Genomic DNA, 19,915 nt, shown 5'->3' with positions numbered 1-19,915 from the left:
AAAGGTGAAGGCAATCCTAAATTAAGGAAGAAGTCAGGAGCAGAGCATTTTGTACCTAATGGAATGGGTCATGATGGAGGGCATACCTCCCAACCGTCCCGGATTCGGCGGGACATTCACGATTTATGGCCGATGTCCCGTCGTCCCGGTACTGCTTACCGCAGTCCCGGCTTCCCGAGACGGTTGGGAGATATAAACCACGCCCCCACGCTCTCTAGGACGTCACTGTGCCTCCAGCGTATGTGCGCAAGCTGCTGGGCGGTCACAGTGACGTCCTCTTCCTATCCAGCAGCTGCCATCTCTGCGCGTCTGAGTGAAGCATGAAGTCCTGCAGAGCCAGCGAGCGGTAAGTACGGACAGACGGGCGGGGGGGGGGGGGGGGGGGGGGGGGGTTGGTTGGTGTGTGTGTGTGGGGGGGAATTGCCAGTGCCTCCTAAGAAGCGACGAGGCTGAAGTTATATTACGACGAGCGGCGAAAACGGGGGCGTGGCCGGATTTCGCGTCATCCCGTGAGACCACACCCCCTTTTTCTCGAGGCCACGCCCCTTTTCGAGGTATGATGGAGGGCATACCTCCCAACATGACCCTTTCCAGGAGGGACACAATGCTCTGCTCTTGGACTTTCCTCTTAATGTATGATTGCCATCACCTGTGTTGAACAGGTAAATTGCGAAGAAAGGTGTTTCAACATAGGTGATGGCAATTATAAATGGGACTAAGTAAAAACCGGACCCGGATAAGACACCGGAACGCCGGACCAGACATCAAACTCTGCATTCCGGAGCTTATAGTGTCTGGTCCGAGGGGTGTCCCATGCGGGGGGTGTCTTGTCCGGGGGGATGCCTGTGATTGCTCACACCAGGGACATGGGGAAGGGGAGATTACAGCCTCCCCGTGTGGTCTGGAACGTTCCAGTTTTTATTACACCCCCAGACCATGCGGTGAGGCTGTATTCTCCCCCCTCTCCTCTCCCAGGTGACAGGTGTCAGAGCAGCCCCATCAGATGGAGCACCCCCGGACAGGACACCCCCGGACCGGATACTACAAGCTCCGGAATGCAGAGTTTGAGGTCCAGTCCGGCATTCCGGTGTCTTATCCGATTCCGGATTTTACCCATACCCATTATAAATATAGAGGGAAGTGCAGGAGCAGAGCAATGTGTCCCTCCTGGAGAGGGTCATGTTGGGAGGTATGTGGAGGGTATGGGAATATAAATCTGTCGCAAGCGAAGCGAGCCACAGTGCAATGCAGCTATAATAAAACAAAATAACCGACACCTACGTGAATTACAGATAAAACACAAAACGTTCTGAGGGCATCTAACAACTTCCGCCCTCACCGAACGTCACATCCTGTAATAAAAACTGAAGGGGATCTAGTCTGTACCGTGACGTATGTCATTGGGCCACTTGATGCTGCATAGTCACTGGTAGTAGAAGGAGGGGATGGTGCTGTCCCTCAGTGAGTGGTGGGCGTGCTCAGCCACACGCCCCGCCCTCCCCAGTGACGTATATCATTGGGCCGCTTGATGCTGCATAGCCGCTGGTAGTAGAAGGAGGGGATGGTGCTGTACCTCAGTGAGTGGTGGGCGTGCTCAGCCACACGCCCCGCCCTCCCCAGTGACGTATATCATTGGGCCGCTTGATGCTGCATAGCCGCTGGTAGTAGAAGGAGGGGATGGTGCTGCTGTCAGTGAGGGGTGGGCGGATTCAGCCACAAGCCCCGCCCTCCAAGTGACGTAAATCATTGGGCGGCCTGATGCTGCATAGCCGCTAATAGAAGCAGGAGGCGATGGTGCTGTCAGCGAGGGGAGGGCGGATTCAGCCACAAGCCCCGCCCTCCCAGTGACGCCATGTGTGGGCAGTACGGCGGCCTCCTTGCCCTGAGCTGACGTCACCAGTGGGCGCAGGAGCAGGAAGTGACCGCTGTCCGGCGTTGATGGGGGAAGAAGTGGTCCAGGAACCCTGAAAGCGCCCCTGGTGGGCTTATCACCGGCCATTGTGACAAGGTGGGCAGGCTCATATCCTACTCGGCATTAGGGGCCCCGCCCTTCCTTCTGACCCTCTCCCAGCACTGTGCTCTATGGGGAAATGGTAATTTGGTCTACAGCAATTTGGTCGACATGCTGAAAGGTCGACGTGGGTCTAGGTCGACATGCTGAAAGGTTGACATGAGTTTAGGTCTACACAAGCATTTGGCTAGGTCGACATGCTGAAAGGTTGACATGAGTTTAGGTCGACACAAGCATTTAGTTGACATTTGGTTGGCAAAGTCGACAGTCAAAAGGTCGACATGGTTTTTTTCCCCCACTTTTTTGAGCCATGTGCCGACAGGTGGTATTTCATGCCCTACCATCCACTAGAGCGTGGAGGGAGAATAAAGTAATGTGCCCAGCGTAGCAGTGCTATGTTTCAGTGTCCATGTCGGCTGTGTCCACATGTCGGCTCAAAAAACAGTGAAAAACCCCATGTTGACCTTTTGACTGTCGACCTAATGACCTGTCTACCTAGACCCATGTTGACCTTTCAGCATGTCGACATAATGGTGTCAACCTAATGAACTTGCTGTAGACTAAATGATCCACATGCGCTCTATGGCTGGGCTGCTGGGAGAGTCACATAGGGCCGCATATATCAAGCAATAATTGCGGTTAATTTTCGGGGGTTCACCGCAAATATTTAGTATCCCCCAAATGTATTAAAGGGGGACCTCCGATCCCTGCTGCGATCCTCCCTGCAGCGCCGCCGGCCGCATCCCCCATAGGTTTCTATGGGGGATGCGAAGCTGCCCGATGTATCAACATCGGGCAGCCCGGCATCGCAGCCCTGGGCTATCGCCATTGTAGCCTATGGGTGCACATCGTACTGCCCGAGCAGGGCAGTGCGGTAAGAGGGGTCGGCGGGGTCAGCGCATAACCGCGCATGCACTGACCTCCCGGCTTCCGGGTTAGGGCTTCGCAGGGACGGGCTCCTATCGGAGCCCTGTCCCTGCTCCCTTAATATTAATACATTGCCCCGATATGATCGCATTTTACGATGCGATCCTGGGCGGTAATATTCCGCCCAGATCGAATTGTAAATGCGATCATAATTAATGGGCCCCAGAGTGAGAAGTATCTGGGGAATAATTGGGAAAAGCAGAGGTCTGTCACCCAGGGTCCATCACTGTTGCACTGGCAGCCATGTTATGAAGCTTCTATTCCCCCCCCCATTCCGAAATACAATCCCACTAAACTGGCCCCGGTCATCACCTGTCGATGGTAGGCAGCGGGGTTGAGTCCATGCCAGACCCCCATGGTTTCTATGGCTGGGATAGATAAGTCCTGGGATAGAGAAGGGTGTGGAGGGCACCCTAGTAAAATCTCTCACCAGGTGATGGTGCAGCCTGTCCCGGCAGTGTCATTGCCCTGCAGTGCGTCACCAGATCATCCCCGTAGTACTATCCAGCTGGGAATGTTGGTTGCGGGAACGTGATGTCACAACCTGCGGGTATAAGGTGTCATGTATGATCCTTTGTTTCTTTTCCCTGCGCAGATGGAAGGTAACGGGCGCCCGTCCATTGGGCAGATCATTCTCCTGGTCTCCAGCTCCGCGGTCACTGCCATCTTCTACTCTATATACTGCCACAAATATCGCTCCGCTCAGTCACTCAAGGTTAGAGATGATGTCGCACATGGGGCCTCTGATGTCATAGTGAGGGGGGGCTGGTGGTTTCATGTAATAGTGTGGGAGTCTTCAACGAGGTAGCCGCTACACCCAACACAGCAATTTGTTTTAAGGTAAAATAACCTGGTTTGGACCTCACTGGTTCCTTGGGTTTGGACCTCACTGGTTCCTTGGGTTTGGACCTCACGGGTTCCTTGGGTTTGGACCTCACGGGTTCCTTGGGTTTGGACCTCACGGGTTCCTTGGGTTTGGACCTCACGGGTTTCTTGGTCCACACGGGTCCTTGGGCAAATCCTACGTTAGTAACTGAGAAATGAATTTTAACGTCTCTTCTTTTGACTTTTGAGGGAGCCAAGAAAATCTCCTTAGATGACGACCTGCAGAATATCCTCATGGACCTGCCCGGAAAGTGCGTCCCTTATGTGGTTATAGAAGGTGAGCGTCACTTCTATAGAGTGTAAGCTTCTCGCCACGTTCCCCTGGCCGCTGACTTGTGTTCCTTTCCAGGTGTGGTGAGGTCCGTAAAGGATTCTCTCAGCAGCCAGTTCATGGATAGTTGCAAAGGCGTCATCCACCGCGTGTCCCTGAAGGAGCACAAGATGGTCTGGAACAGAACGACGCACCTCTGGTGAGTGTCATGGCGGCCGCCGCGGCATGCATGGAGAAAACCAGACACTTCTGCAGACGGTTCTTGATAGCAGCTGGAGCGATATCGGTTTGTTTTTGTGTAACTTGCGCCGCTACTTGTTTCCTAGCACGGCCACAATCGCGGGCATCATGTACCTTTAAGTTAAGGTACACGATGCCCGCGATGGACCCGATTTCCTTAGAAATCAGGTCCATTTTGCCGGCAAAGGAAAAATCGCGGGCATCGCGTCGGTTGGGACCATTAACATTGGCCCCGACGCGACCGACGCGATGCCCCCGATTTTGCCATAGGCTTCAATGTTAAAATATTTTTTAACATTGAAATCGGGAGCATCGCGTTGGTCTTGTGCCATTATAATGGCACAAGATGAGATGGACTTGATTAAGTCCATCTCACATAGTAATATGACCTATTTCACATTATATATGGCCCCGTCGTCACTCCACAATTGACGTGAACCCGAAGCGTGGCGAGCGCAGGCGGTGCGCGTCCTCCGACCTTTTCATTCCCCTACTATCCACGTTGGCGTGGAGTTGAGAATATAAAGTGTGGCGAGTGGACGCGTATACCTGTGAAGTTATACGCGTCCCCTCGCGGGGCTCGCTACGCTCGCCACGCTTCGGGCTCGGTGGCTCGCTGCGCTCGCCACACTTTATATTCTCAACTCCACGCCGACGTGGATAGTAGGGGAATGAAAAGGTCGGAGGACGCGCACCGCCGCCCCTCGCGGGCTCGCTGCGCTCGCCACGCTTCGGGTTGGCGTCAATCGTGGGGTGGGGTTTACGGTGTAAAATTAGGGGTCTAGGGAATATTTTACATTGAATCCAATGTAAAATCGGGTCCCAGGGACCCTATTCACATTTGATTCAATTAAAAAATCAGGTCGGTCGCGTCGGTCGCATCGCATGCGATGCGACCGACGCGATTTTTCCGACACAACCACCCCGATGGAAATCGGTGTGGCCGTGCTATGAAACAAGTACCCTTGCGCCTGTTTTGCACCTTTCAAACTTTTTATGTTTTTGGAGAATGTAATCTGCACCTCGCGTCCTCTGAGCCTGCGGTGCTCAGTTTGCAGCTGGGTCTCCAGGATCAGCAGGAGATGTGCAAACAGATAAATCACTTAGCTCTCTGTGTTCCTGATAAATAGCTGACGTCTGGCGAGACCATCTGCAGGCACACTGCTGCGTTACCCTAGATACAGTTGCAGGGTGCTTGGGTGATACATGCCTGGAGGTCATCTCTGCCTCCTGTTAATGATGAACTAGGAGCTGTCTCGGAGAAGAGAGAAGCCTGATGGCTTTGTCCGGACGTTTCCTGACATCCGGACAAAGCCACCGACCCCACATTGGGGACACGTCTTTTAACTGATGTGGTCCCATATTTCCAAACATTTGACCTAAGAAATACTGGATAAAACTTGTCACCCATTGTTCTGCTGAACCTGTGGGCAGATCTTGTATACCACACCCCGCAGGAAGAGTAATAGACGCCGTATCAGAGAGTAAAAACGAAAGGGTAAATATAATAGGGGGCAGAAGTTTGTCCGTAAATGACTGTATTTTTAAAGCGGCAATCCTTTAGAAATCACAACCAGGTTGGCCGAGCCTTATAAATGATTGCCGCTTTAAAATGACGGTCATTTGCGGAGGAACTTCCACACCTCCGGTTTCCCGCAGGGATCCAGAGGACAGTGTCTTGGTTGACTCTTTTCCGAGTCAAACATTGGCTTGTGTCAACCTTTTTCCACTGTCAACCTTGTCGATCAACTGACGGACGATCCTATGATCCATACCACTTCTTGCACCCTAATAAAAATTAAGAGGTGATGTTGCTGATCGCAACCAATCAGATGTTGTCATAAAAATGTATGAAGTGATATCAAATATCACCATTTTCTTGTTTTTTATTTTAGGAATGACCACGAGAAAGTTATCCACCAGAGGACAAACTCTGTGCCCTTTGACCTGGTGCGAGACGACACCGCTGAACCTGGTTCATTTGTTCGGGTTTTGAAACCTTTAGACGCCACAGTGTTAGACCTGGAGACCGTCTATGAGAAGTTCCACCCAGCCGTGCAGTCCTTCACCAACGTGCTCGGACATTTCATCACCGGCGAGAGGCCGAAAGGGGTCCAGGAGACTGAGGAGATGCTGAAAGTCGGAGCGACACTGACCGGCGTCGGCGAGCTGGTTCTGGACAACCGGATCATCAAGCTGCAGCCTCCAAAAGCGGGGATGCAGTATTACCTGAGCAGCCTGGATTTCGAGTCCCTGGTACAGAAGCAGGAGTCCCAGGTGCGACTTTGGAAGATCCTGTCCGTGCTCTGCGGGATGGCCACGTGCGTCACCCTCTTCTTCATCCTGCGGCATCAGTACCGGCGTTACAAGGAGAAGCAGCGTCAGAAGAAGCTGCTGCGGGAGTTCCAGGAGGCCAGTGCGTTGGGTGAGGAAGGAGACGAGGTGCGGAACGCGTGCACCATCTGTCTCAGCAACCAGAAGGCCTGTGTCTTCCTGGAGTGTGGTCACGTCTGTTCCTGCTACCAGTGCTACCAGGCACTCCCTGTGCCCAAGATGTGCCCCATATGTAGGAACAGTATTTCCAGAATGGTTCCGTTGTATAACAGCTAGGACCGGATGTCGCGCCCCAGATCAGCTGTGGCTAGGGTATATGAAGGAAGAGAACAGGTTGGTGTTATACAGGGGGCAGCGGGGCACAGTACAACAGGTATCAGTAAATCCTACGGTTGCTAGGTACAGTGCATAATAATCGGGGGTACTTGTGGAGTATCACGGCTCCCACGATGTGCATCGCATGCTAAAAAATCGCATCGCATGCGATCATATCGCATGCGATGCGATTGCATGCGTTTTTGCACTGAAATGGATCCAAATGCATTGAAATGTGCAGCAAACATGTTAAATGCCCCCAAATGTCATTTTTCAGAGTGTACCACCCCCACTATCAACGCCAACCCGAAGCGTGGCGAGCGCAGCGGTACGCGTCCTACGACATTTTCATACCCCCACTATCCACGTCGGCGTGGAGTTGAGAATAGAAAGTGTGGCGAGGGGACGCGGATACCTTCACAGGTATCCGCGTCCCCTCGCGGGCTTCACAGGTGTCCGCGTCCCCTCGCAGGGCTCGCCACACTTCGGGCTCGGTGGCTCGCTGAGCGCGCCACACTTTCTATTCTCAACTCCACGCCGACGTGGATAGTGGGGGTATGAAAAGGTCGTAGGACGCGTACCGCCGCCCCTCGCGGGCTCGCTGCGCTCGCCACGCTTCGGGTTGGCGTTGATATTGGGGGTGGTACACTCTGAAAAATGGCATTTGGGGGCATTTAACATGTTTGCTGCACATTTCAATGCATTTGGATGCATTTCAGTGCAAAAACGCATGCAATCGCATCGCATGCAATGCGATTTTTGCTAAAAATAGCTCAAAAACAGTAAAAATCGCATCTCATCGCATGCCATCTCATGCCACTACATATGGCATGAGATGGGAGCCGTGATACTCCACAAGTACCTAATCGGGTCTAATAAAAGACAAGAGTCCATTTGGATCGAAATTTGAATGAATGGAGAACTTGGCAAAACGCGTTAATGTTAATTGGACAACAAGCAACATTCTAATATATATATATATATATATATATATATATATATATATATATATATATATATATATATATATATATATATATATATATATATATATATATATATATATATATATATATATATATATATATATATATATATATATATATATATATATATATATATATATAGAAAAGGGAGTCCAAACCGCGCACAGCCACAAGTAATTAAGAGTGCGTCCTTTTCTTTCTTAGTAGTATTTGCAGCTTTCTCCAGGGAACCAGACCACGGTTCAATATCCCACAAACATATGAAAAGAAATGGAGAGGGAGCGCACCATGAGCATAAAATTCAATACTTTACTTGAAAGTGTAATAAAGCTCACATACATGAAAGTAAACAGAGATCTGCTTGCCAGAATAAACCCCCGCACCACGCCGACAGCTTCAGACCGGGACCAGCCGTAAACCGTCTGTGGACATCAGGTGGGTCAGGAACAGAATTGCACAGCGTCGTCAATCAGGCCGACGTTTCTGTTTATGCCCTGACTGCCTCTGCTCTGGGAAGCATTTGTTTCGTCCGTACGGGTATCTCATTGCTGACGCGTTTCCCCACCCAACATTTTATATTACCCTTTTCTAGCCCTTTTTTCACAGGAAGCTGCTGCTGGAAGTTTGTAATGGATTCAGTCCTCAAATATGGATAAAAAACATTCTTATGTTCCTAAAATTTTTGCTGAAATGACGCTTCCACGTGTACAATGTAATAAAATGGATTTCTGTGACGAGTAATGTCATTATCTTGCGGACGTCATTTTATTTTATAGCAGCTTAGCACCCCCAATTCCATCTTCTATTTATATGGCACCGCAAGGGACCCACAGTGTCTGTCTATCTATCCTAGCCACTCAATGGACCGTTACTCCTTTTGGGGTAATTTTACTAATACCCCTTTTACACCCAGATCCGACCCAGCATTTGGAACACTGATCCAAGCCAGGTCGGATCTGGGATTTGCACCGTTTACACTGCGGTGCCAACCCGGTAAACTGAGGTGGTGCTGAGGCAAGCCCAGCACCGAGGTAAGCTACTGGGCTTCCCCGAGCCCCCATCCGTGAGCTGAAGGGATGCCACAAGTATCCCTTCACCTCCTCCCTGCCTCCAATGCTGTCTGCACAGTAAAGCAGACAGCAGCAGAGGCTGTGTGTGCCCTCCATCCAACCTGCGGTCCGGAGGTTGGGCTTCCTCATTGATGCAAACGGGAGGCCGACCCGGCGTACCCATTTGCACTGCCCTCTACCCATGTCCTGCCCGTGTTCTACCCTTGTCAGGACCTGGGGAGAAATCCTGTGTAAAGGAACACTGGTTAACCCCTTTTACACCCCTTGACCAATGTTCCCTCTAATTTTACGAAGGCTGTGTGCGGCTAAAGATTTTGGCTGTGCAACTTTGGAATGAAATTTACCTTTTTGTGCGTCACTTATATATAACTGGAAAATGACGTTCAGCATTTGTGTTAACTTTACTTCAAAATTATATTCAACATTTAAACATTCAAAATACAGTACACAATGTAGTTAATGGGTGAAACACACATTAATTGAGTACACAACTGCAAAAAGGGACCACTGCTGCTTTGTGCGCTCAGTTGTAATGTCTGTGCGCACGCTCGTCAAGGTGTGTGCGCGCGCACGTGCGCACAGCTTAGAGGGAACACTGGTGCCAACCCGGTAAACTGAGGTGGTGCTTGGAGTTGACATCATCTCCAAGTGCCAGGACCGCCGATCATCGCGCTGAGGCAAGCCCAGCACCGAGGTAAGCTACTGGGCTTCCCCCAGCCCCCATTCGTGAGGTGAAGGGATGCCACAAGCATCCAGTCACCTCCTCCCTGCCTCCACTGCTGTCTGCACAGTAAAGCAGACAGCAGCAGAGGTTGTGTGTGCCCTTAGTCCAACCTGCGGTCCGGAGGTTGGGCTTCCTCATTGATGCAAACGGGAGGCTGACCCGGCGTACCCATTTACACTGCCCTCTACCCATGTTCTGCCCGTGTTCTACCCTGGTCAGGACCTGTAAAGGGACACTGGTTAACCCCTTTTACACCTTTTGACCCGAGTCCACAAGCGAAAAACACGGGTTTTTGCGGTGGTGTAAAAGGGGTATTAGATGGGCATTCTATTGAAGATAACAATCCATCAGATTCTTCTTATTTATTTAGCACCTTCTAGAAGATAATAGATAGGATCTGACTGGCAACATCCTATCTGCAATAGAACTCCCATCTTAGTAAATTTACTCCTTTGTGTGCTAAAATATGTTGAAACAGAAAGTAAAAGCAATTTGTGCAGGGACACTGATCTGTTTCAAGCTTGCTGGATATGGAGAGAGGAGGTAGGAGCAGATAGGGACTGGGAATGGGGTGAGGAGTTTGTGGGCTAAAAACTGTCACAGCTCAAAGTGAAAGTACATTGCAGAATCCTTCATTTTGACCAGTACAGTACATAAACAAATAAGCAAAACGGAGACTTACAGTGTAATACAATAGAGAAAAAGTACCGGGTACATAACCATATCTGCACATGGGGTATAATGGTATAAATAATCCAGCAGGGGCCCAATAAATAACGATCTAGGCTGGTAAATCAGGGAGACGTTCTTCTGAGTAACCTATAAAACGGGTCTGTGCCATAATGTTCCGTGGGAGGGGAAACGCTAAAACAAATGGCATATTATTATGTTTTATTTCTAAGGCCCCACAAGTGGTTTGCCACGCCATACATACCTGTGCGATAAAAGCATATTTTTGGTGTTTATTTTGATACTTGGATTTTTATTTAAAAGCATTCGTTTTAATCTTCAAAACTTTTAGTTATTTTTGCCATTTTCGTTGCTTCGATGCTAACACGTGCCACTTCCCATACGGCTAAAGTTGCAACCCAGCATCTTTGGGGCCCTGTGGGTGACTATTTGCTGTGTCTGTGATGCAACTAAGATACAAATCCGATACATGACAGAGACGGAGTTTGGAAGAAGTACAGAGATCTTCTATTGGCTGTGCCGCCAGCGTTGTAGCCACAGTCACTGCGCTGTGAGTAATGTGCAATCGCATAGGTCCAGACTGAAATATCCCTGAGAGGGTGATAGTTTCCTGACCCCCGTCCTCTTGTCGGTTATCACCACTTCCTTCCGGATAGGAAATATAGGCTCAAAGCAGACACTTTTATTTAGTGGCTGTGCGCTCTTTTATTGGGGCCTAATAATATCCCAACGCAACGGCAGCAGCAAAACTGTGCGGTGCGGTCACGGCAGGGCCTGCACCAAAGCCACCTTCTTGGGCACCAAGATGAGACACTGCCCGCCTGTCCTGGCGCCTGTGTACACTTCATACCCATCCTCATCATTCACTTAATAGTACACATTACATTACAGTATACATTATGTGTATATACTACCCATCAGAGGGTTGTAAACAAAGTGCATTTATTGTATCCACGCTCAGCGAGGAGCACTCCAGCTCTGCCTGGCTGCTCGGGTGCCCTGTGCCACCCCGGCAGACACCCATTCCACCCTCTGTGCCTAGATACACACATGTATTATGCAGCCTCTGCCTGACCGGTGTGGCAGCCCTGACACCTAGTGGTTACTGGTCATATTGCAGTTTATATGTCTGGGTTCAGCATGATTTCCCAACAATCCAAATACTGACAATCATTGGCAAAATACTGACATGTTCAAAATGATGACATTCATTTTGTTGTCATGGTAAAAATTACATTTAAAATGCTGACATGGCTTTTTTGTGTCTTTGTCGACATGAACCGTGTTATAAACTAACTCTATGCCCTCTTGTATTGTGAAGTAAGTAAAAGTCCGTTTCAAAGGTACAATCATGAAGTATGTGTCAGCATTTTGAATGCGTCAGCATAATGAAGGTCGGCATTTTGAATTTGTTGGTATCGTCTGCCAATCGTTGCCGGTACTTTAGCCGGTGGTAAATTTTCAAGATTTGCTTACTCCCTTTCAAGGCCCTACATGACCAGGGCCCATGGGCTGCTGATTGTAAAGACCTCGATTGTTTAGTAAATACCTTGTTTACTTACAGAAACTTAAAATAAAAGTTGTATTTTTAGGAAACAATATTTCTCTGGCAGCAGCGCAGAAATCCTCGTAAGTCAGACAAGGGTAGGGATTAGGGAGATACCACTAACAGGACCAGATTGGGAGGTGGCTTTATGTAACTGCCTCTGCAGAACCGCCCCTGGGGGCACATCCTCCTATGAATGTAATCCCGTATTGTATTCCAGTCGCTGACCCCTCTGTCCCCTTTACACTGCACCATGCTGCAGTAATGGGGGCTGCAAATGGTTACATGGGACCCGTTCTGCCCATCGGAGATATCTGTATATAAATCTGTGAATCAGGGCCCCCCTCTGTCACTACAGAGACCCCATGCGTGGGGGAGAGTGGGGACTTCGGTTGTCCCCTACACAAGGAAAAGTCATAAAGATGGAACAGAAAACAATCATCCTTTATATCATGGAGTCTATGGAAATAAGAATACATGTATGACAATGGGCAGGGTCAGCCTCTGTGTCCCAGCCTCCTTCTCACCCGTCATTGCTCCCAGCCTCCTTCCTAGGATGGGCCCTCTCAGCCTCTGTTGTCCCAGGCTCCTCCTCCCCTGTCATTGCCCCCAGCCTCCTTCCTAGGACGGGTCCTCTCAGCCTCTGTGTCCCGGCCTCCTCCTCACCTGTCATTGCACCCAGCCTCCTTCCTAGGACAGGCCCTCTCAGCCTCCGTGTCCAAGCCTCCTTCTCACCCATCATTGCACCCAGCCTCCTTCCTAGGACGGGCCCTCTCAGCCTCCGTGTCCCAGCCTCCTTCTCACCCGTCATTGCACCCAGCCTCCTTCATAGGACAGGCCCTCTCAGCCTCTGTGTCCCGGCCTCCTTCTCACCTGTCATTTCTCCCAGCCTCCTTCCTAGGATGGGCCCTCTCAGCCTCCGTGTCCCAGCCTCCTTCTCACCTGTCATCGCTCCCAGCCTCCTTCCTAGGACGGGCCCTCTCAGCCTCCGTGTCCCGGCCTCCTTCTCACCTGTCATTGCTCCCAGCCTCCTTCCTTGGACGGGCCCTCTCCGCCTCTTTGTCCGAGGCCCCTTCTCACCTATCGTTGCTCCCAGCCTCCTTCCTTGGACGGGGCTTCTCAGCCTCCGTGTCCCGGCCTCTTTCTCACCTGTCATTGCTCCCAGCCTCCTTCCTTGGACGGGCCCTCTCAGCCTCCGTGTCCCAGCCTTCTTCTCACCTATCGCTGCTCCCAGCCTCCTTCCTAAGACGGGCCCTCTCAGCCTCCATGTACCGACCTCCTTCTCACCCGTCATTGCCCCCAGCCTCCTTCCTAGGACGGACCCTCTCAGCCTCCGTGTCCCGGCCTCTTTCTCACCTGTCATTGCTCCCAGCCTCCTTCCTTGGACGGGCCCTCTCAGCCTCCATGTCCCAGGCTCCTCCTCACCTGTCATTGCCCCCAGCCTCCTGCCTAAGACAGGCCCTCTCAGCCTCCGTGTCCCGGCCTCTTTCTCACCTGTCACTGCTCCGAGCCTCCTTCCTGGGACGGATTTGCGCGGGCAGAGTCTTTTGTGCACTGAATGTTAGCGATGCCCACTGTGTACTGGTGGTTGGCAAACATCGATGTTCTAGTTTTGGGGTCCATTCGCTGTCAGGATTGCAGTGATTACCATCATCACGCGTCCCTCTCCGATAATTCATCCGATGGATGGCAAGGTCTATTTAGGTCACTCAGCTGCCGGGTTCTGTTCCAGGCACCGGTGAGCCCAATGTGGGGGTGCTGCATCCGAATCCCTGTGCCCGGGCAGAGGTACCATCTGCACATAAAGTACCAACCTCTCAGCTCCTATCTGTCATGTTACAGGCGACTGGTTGGTGCTTTTTATATATTAGGAATTGCCGGTAGTTACATATAATCAGCTATGGACCACACATAATGGACAGACCCAAAGGCAGCAAGATGTGTGTGTGGGGGGGGGTGATTGTCATCTCCGCAGCAGTGAATGGGATGCCGGTTGGGTGGTGGGAATAATATTATCTCTGTCTTTGACGGATTGAGTTTGAGATGGCGAGAGGGCAGAAAGACGACATGGATGGTGAGAGATTCGGTGAGCAGGGGTAAGATCTGGCTGCAGATGCTGGTACCAGTGGCATGGTCTGCTTTGTCCTGGCATACACTGTGTCACCCAAGGGGATGTGGAGAAAGCGACCATGAACTAGTGTATAAGGCTTGTATTTTATACCTGGTGCCCGGATGTACATGTGAGAATGAAGGGAAGAGGTCGTATGTTGATGCCTGGGTGCGTGTTCTAGGTGGCACGGGTTGTTACATTGTTGCATTGACGCGTATGGTTGGCTACACTTTATCATGAGGATATCCCATCACCATACTGTCCTTGGTGCCCACCGTGATCCATACAGAGCTGGTGGTTGGGCTCTGGATCACAGACTCCTGGGGGGGTTACTGCAGCCATTTTCTTGTGGTCCTGTATGGGCAGTTGGCAGATGCGTTTTTTGCTTGGACCTCAGGTTGCGGTGGCCGCCTTTCTTTCCCACTTGAAAGGCATTGTTGTTCTTGCTGACTTCCAGCTATACCGGTAGATATAGATGACTCCCAGCACATGTACAGTTGTGCTCATAAGGTTACATACCCTAGCAGAATGTGTGATTTTCTGTCCATTTGTCAGAGACTATGAATGATAACAAACCTTTCTGTCACTCATGGTTAGTGGTTGGGTGAAGCAATTTATTGTCAAAAAATCATAATGACAACAGAATCTACCCAAATGACCTGTTCAAAAGTTTACATACCCCAGTTCTTAATACCGTATATTGCCCCCTTTAACATCAATGACGGCTTGAAGTCTTTTGTGGTAGTTGTGGATGAGGCTCTTTATGTTCTCAGATGGTAAAGCTGCCCATTCTTCTTGGCAAACAGCCTCCAGTTCCTGTAAGTTCTTGGGCTGTTGCATGAACTGCAGGTGTGAGATCTCCCCAGAGAGGCTCAATGATATTGAGGTCAGGAGACTGAGATGGCCACTCCGGAACCTTCACTTTATTCTGCTGTAGTCAATGACAGGTCAACTTGGCCTTGTGTTTTGGATCATTGTCATGTTGGAACGTCCAAGTACGTCCCATGCGCAGATTCCGGGCTGATGAGTGCAAATTTTCCTCCAGTATTTTCTGATAACATGCTGCATTCATCTTGCCATCAATTTTAACCAAGTTTCCAGTGTCTTTGTAGCTCACATTTCCCCAAAACATCAGCGATCCACCTCCATGTTTCACAGTAGGAATGGTGTACCTTTCATCATAGGCCTTGTTGACTCCTCTCCAAATGTAATGTTTATGGTTGTGGGCGAAAAAGTAAAATTTTGGTCTCATCACTCCAAATGACTTTGTTCCAGAAGTTTTGAGGCTCTCTGTGCTGTTTGGAGTATTGTAAGCGGGATGCTTTGTGGCATTTCGGTAGTAATGGCTTTCTTCTGGCGACTCGACCATGCAGACCATTTTTCTTCAAATGCCTCCTTATTGTGCATCTTGAAACAACCACACCACTTTTTTTCCTGTATTTCAGCTGAAGTTATTTGTGGATTTTTCTTTGCATCCCGAACAATTTTCCTGGCTGAAGTTTTTGTTGCTCTACCTGACCGTGATTTGGTTTCCACAGAATCCCTCATTTTCCACTTCTTAATTAGAGTTTGAACACTGCTGATTGCCATTCTCAATTGCTTGAATATCTTTTTATATCCCTTTCCTATTTTATACAGTTCAATTACTTTTTCCCGCAGATCCTTTGACAATTCTTTTGCTTTCCCCATGACTCCAGACACGTCAGTGCAGCACAGGATGAAAGATGCAAGGGTCTTTCAGGAGACCAGAAACTCACTGACCTCACTCACACACACTGATTACGAGCAAACAGATCACAGGTGAGGATGGTTACCTTTAGTAGCCATTCAAACCCGTTTATGTCAACTTGTGTGCATGTTATCTGGCCAAAATCTCCAGGGTATGCAAACTTGTGATCGGGGTCATTTGGGTAGTTTCTGTTGTCATTATGATTTAGCACATTCTGCTACTAGGGTATGTAAACTTATGAGCACAACTATATGTAGTTCTATGGTGCCCTCTAGTTATACAGTACCATAGAGACGGCTGAGTGATAGAGAGACCGAGCTTATGGGGATCTTATTCGATTGGTCAACAGTCAAAAAGTCAGCCATGTTTAGATCGATACCGAAAGGTCAGTGTGCATGCGCATGGTCGGCTTAAACAAAAGGTCAACACACGCAAATAGTCGACATAAAACATGGTTGACACACAAAAAGGTCGGCATAGAGTTTTTGTGGTTTTTTTGGGTCAATTTGTAGATTTTTTCATTTGAACGCCACCGGGTGCTTTCCTCGACTACAGCTGCACTTGGCACACGTTGCCGTTCCTAGCGGAAGTCGAGGTGGATTAAAAAGAATGAAAAAGTAAAAAAAAAAACCTCATGTCAACTTTTTCATGTGTCGTTTATTGCCAACGAGACAACATGCATACCATTTGGGGCGTGGGAGTGTTTGATTTTCTGTTTAATTCTCCTCACCCCTGGACAGCACGGACGGTGTAGAGGTTAGCATTACTGCCTTACGGTACCGAGGTATTGGCCCTAACTGTGTGGAGTTTGTATATTCTCCCCACACTGGCATGGGTTTCCTCCGGGTACTCCGGTTTCCTCCCCATTGTATATTTCTGTGTCGCGCCCCCTAAACCGGTTATTAGATCGCTCTACGTATATGTTTCCGGCAGCAATTGTTGTTAATAGCAGGATGGTTATTTGTCTATAATTATGTAAATCCAGCATAATCCGCAGCGCTCAGTATTTATTCTGATTTTACACAACGTATTAAGAACCAAGAAGACTGAGGGGGGGGCGCTGGGGCGATGTCCTTCTGTGATTCACCTCCGATGATATTCTACGTATGATCTTCAGTGCTTAGCAACAAGCCAATAAATACTGTACAATACAGTCATGTCAGATTAAATCGCAAGATCCTGCGCAGAAACACAAGCCGCCTCCACTGTCTTTTGACCAACTGTCACTTCATGTTTTGAACACTAGGTGGTGATATAACACTTTCTAAAAATCCACTTCAATGGATGTAGCCAAGTTTAAACAGGGAAAGCTAGACTTGTAGTTCCCTGACAGCTGGAGAGTCCCCATTATCTAAAAGGTACAGTGGGGGTCCCTGAGCTTTGGGATCTTTTCAATCCTGATGGTCTAAGGTTCGTAGGGATGAGCTACAAAATGAGGACATTTGGAATAAATGTTGACATCAGAATGTCGACATGAACGTTCTGTCTACATGTGACACGTCAGCGTAATGTTTTTCTACTGTTAGAGCCCTAGTCCTACCCTGGGATGTCGCCATTATAAACACATACCGCTGTCAGGGATGAGCGGCGTAAGTCATAGATGTAATATATACAGCGAACGTGCGTCCCAGTTCAGTGTAGTCCCTGGCCGCCGGCACTCGCCAGAGGGGAGGCTCTGGTTGGTGCTGAGCAAAGATGACAGGGCTACATCTGTATATGTATACAGATGCAATAGCCCCGTTCCTGATGTGGGTTTCCTCATACCTTTTTCCCCAAAAATGTAACAGTGTAATGTGGGCTAGGTGACATGAGGGAGATTGCTAGACTAATGAGGGAGAGAGGGAGATTGCTACTATGTCAGGGAGTCTCCTGCAGAATGCAGGAGGGGCGGTAACTATGGTGTAACAGTGTAATGTCGGCTAGGTGACATGAGGGAGATTGCTAGACTAATGAGGGAGAGAGGGAGATTGCTACTATGTCAGGAAATCTCCTGCAGAATGCAGGAGGGGAGGTAACTATGATGTAACCGTATAATGTGGGCTAGGTGACATGAGGGAGATTGCTACACTAATGAGGGAGATTGCTGCTGTTTCAGGGAGTCTCCTGCAGAATGCAGGAGGGGTGGTAACTATGGTGTAACAGTGTAATGTGGGCTAGGTGACATGAGGGAGATTGCTAGACTAAAGAGGGAGAGAGGGAGATTGCTGCTATGTCAGGGAGTCTCCTGCAGAATGCAGGAGGGTAGGCAACTATGACGTTAGGGTTCCGGGGCTTGGGATGCCAGTGATCGAAATACCACCACCGAAATCTGGTGGCAGACTAGCGACAGAATCTCGATGCGGTTCACAATGCCGATGTCCCAATCCTGACTTTGTTGGCTTCTCAATCATAAAAGGGGATATGGTTTGGCCAGTGGTGAAACTTGTGACGTGCCCAGGTGCAAAAATATAAATTGGGCCCCAATAAGAAGTTATGGCTGATCTGGACAGCATTGGGCACCAATGGTAGTTCTGCCACAGAGTTGGGTTATAAAGGGGGGGTTATGTTTAAGCACTATAGGGTGGGTCAGGGTTAGACTGCAGGAAAGGGTGGGGGGTTGGGGTTAGGCTGTGGGTGGGGGGATATTACTGTTAGGATGCAGGTATGAAGATTTAGGGTGAGGGGGTTCTCAGCATGGGGATCAGTGGTGAAAGCCCAGGAACAAAAATATCATTTGGGCCCCTCTCTTCCACCCCGACCCTAGTTTACAATATGCCACGTGGCAGTGGGTGACAGGGGGAGGCAGAGTGTGACAGGAAAACCAGTGGGCCCCTTAGTCCTTAGGGCCCCCGGTACACCACACCTGCTGCACCAATGGTAGTCCCGCCTCTTATGGGAATGCCGCTGTTGGTCTCTGAGCACAGGGATCACAGAGGAGGCTACCAGGTGGGACCCTTGAGGGTTACCGAGTGCAGCTCCTGCATGTTCCAAGTCATATACCGGCCCTGTTCCTGCACAGAATCGCTAACTACCCGTCTAACTCTATAGCACGCAGCTCGTGGGCGGCGATTAGCGTGTTCTGCGGATAGATCAGCTCCGTTATTAATGATAACCGTACAGCACAGAGGTTATTTGCAGTAATTGCCCTGCTGGGTGTGTGAATGCCGGAGGGCGTGTGACTGTACGGGACGCTGAGCAGTTGTATGGATTATACTATGATTTTCTGCATTATATAGAATGGATATTCCGCCTTCAGACAGCAGGCAGTTGCTGCATTATTATAATAACAACCTTTTATTTACACAGCGCTGACACGTGATTCCGTTATATAAGGCGGGATGTACCAAGCTTCTGCAGTACATCGCGACGCTGCTAATCCTGTATGTACTAACATTTCCGAACCGTAAAGCAAAGGACAGCATCCCGATAAGAGCTGCACTTTACTTTGGAGGGGAAGGGATGTGTGGGAATGGACCAGTGCACAGGTTAGCGTGTATTGTAAGTAACAGCGAGAGGTATATAATATCCACAGTACTAAGGTAAATTAACTGGGCTAGTGGTTCTAGCGTCCTTTCACTAATTAGGAGTTGTGGAGGTGCTCCCTAGAGAGTATAGAAAGTATTTTAGGAAAAAGAAGGGAAAGACTCTCTTTTTGTCGGGGCACTCTTATCATGAAAAAATGTATTTCAATAATTCTAAGAAGGTATTTTATGAGTATGGCAGGAGAGAGACACACAAGGGCCCCCAAAAAAACAATGAATATTTGTTGAGGTAATTAGCGCAACATTTACTTTACATAGGTGTATGAAAAGATTTTAAAAAAATTCTCTTTAATAGTATATTTGTTAAAACTAAGCACTAAACACAGACAAACAATGACATAACCAAAGAGGATTCATTTAACATAAAACACTTAATGAGCTTGTATTGGCAACGGCAAACACATCAATGGGACCTGTGGATCCTCTTTGGTTATGTCATTGTTTGTCTGTGTTTAGTGCTAAGTTTTAACAAATATACTATTAAAGAGAATTTTTTTTAAATCTTTTCATACACCTATGTAAAGTAAATGTTGCGCTAATTACCTCAACAAATATT

General features: G+C 49.1%; 1 protein-coding gene across 1 annotated transcript; it reads left to right on the top strand.

Annotated features, from left to right (window-relative positions):
- The first annotated feature begins 1,770 nt into the window (after window positions 1–1,770).
- MUL1 (mitochondrial E3 ubiquitin protein ligase 1) lies at window positions 1,771–7,219 on the top strand. The gene is made up of 5 exons (XM_083161943.1): window positions 1,771–2,008; window positions 3,534–3,653; window positions 4,013–4,100; window positions 4,173–4,293; window positions 6,230–7,219. Exons 2-5 carry the CDS (start codon window positions 3,534–3,536, stop codon window positions 6,942–6,944), a joined length of 1,044 nt encoding a protein of 347 aa, XP_083018069.1. The 5' UTR covers window positions 1,771–2,008; the 3' UTR covers window positions 6,945–7,219.
- The last annotated feature ends 12,696 nt before the right edge of the window (window positions 7,220–19,915 follow it).

Source organism: Crinia signifera, chromosome 19, assembly GCF_055691185.1.
Source record: "Crinia signifera chromosome 19, ASM5569118v1, whole genome shotgun sequence".
Taxonomy (NCBI): Eukaryota; Metazoa; Chordata; class Amphibia; order Anura; family Myobatrachidae; genus Crinia; species Crinia signifera.
This window is presented reverse-complemented; position numbering and strand designations above follow the sequence as displayed.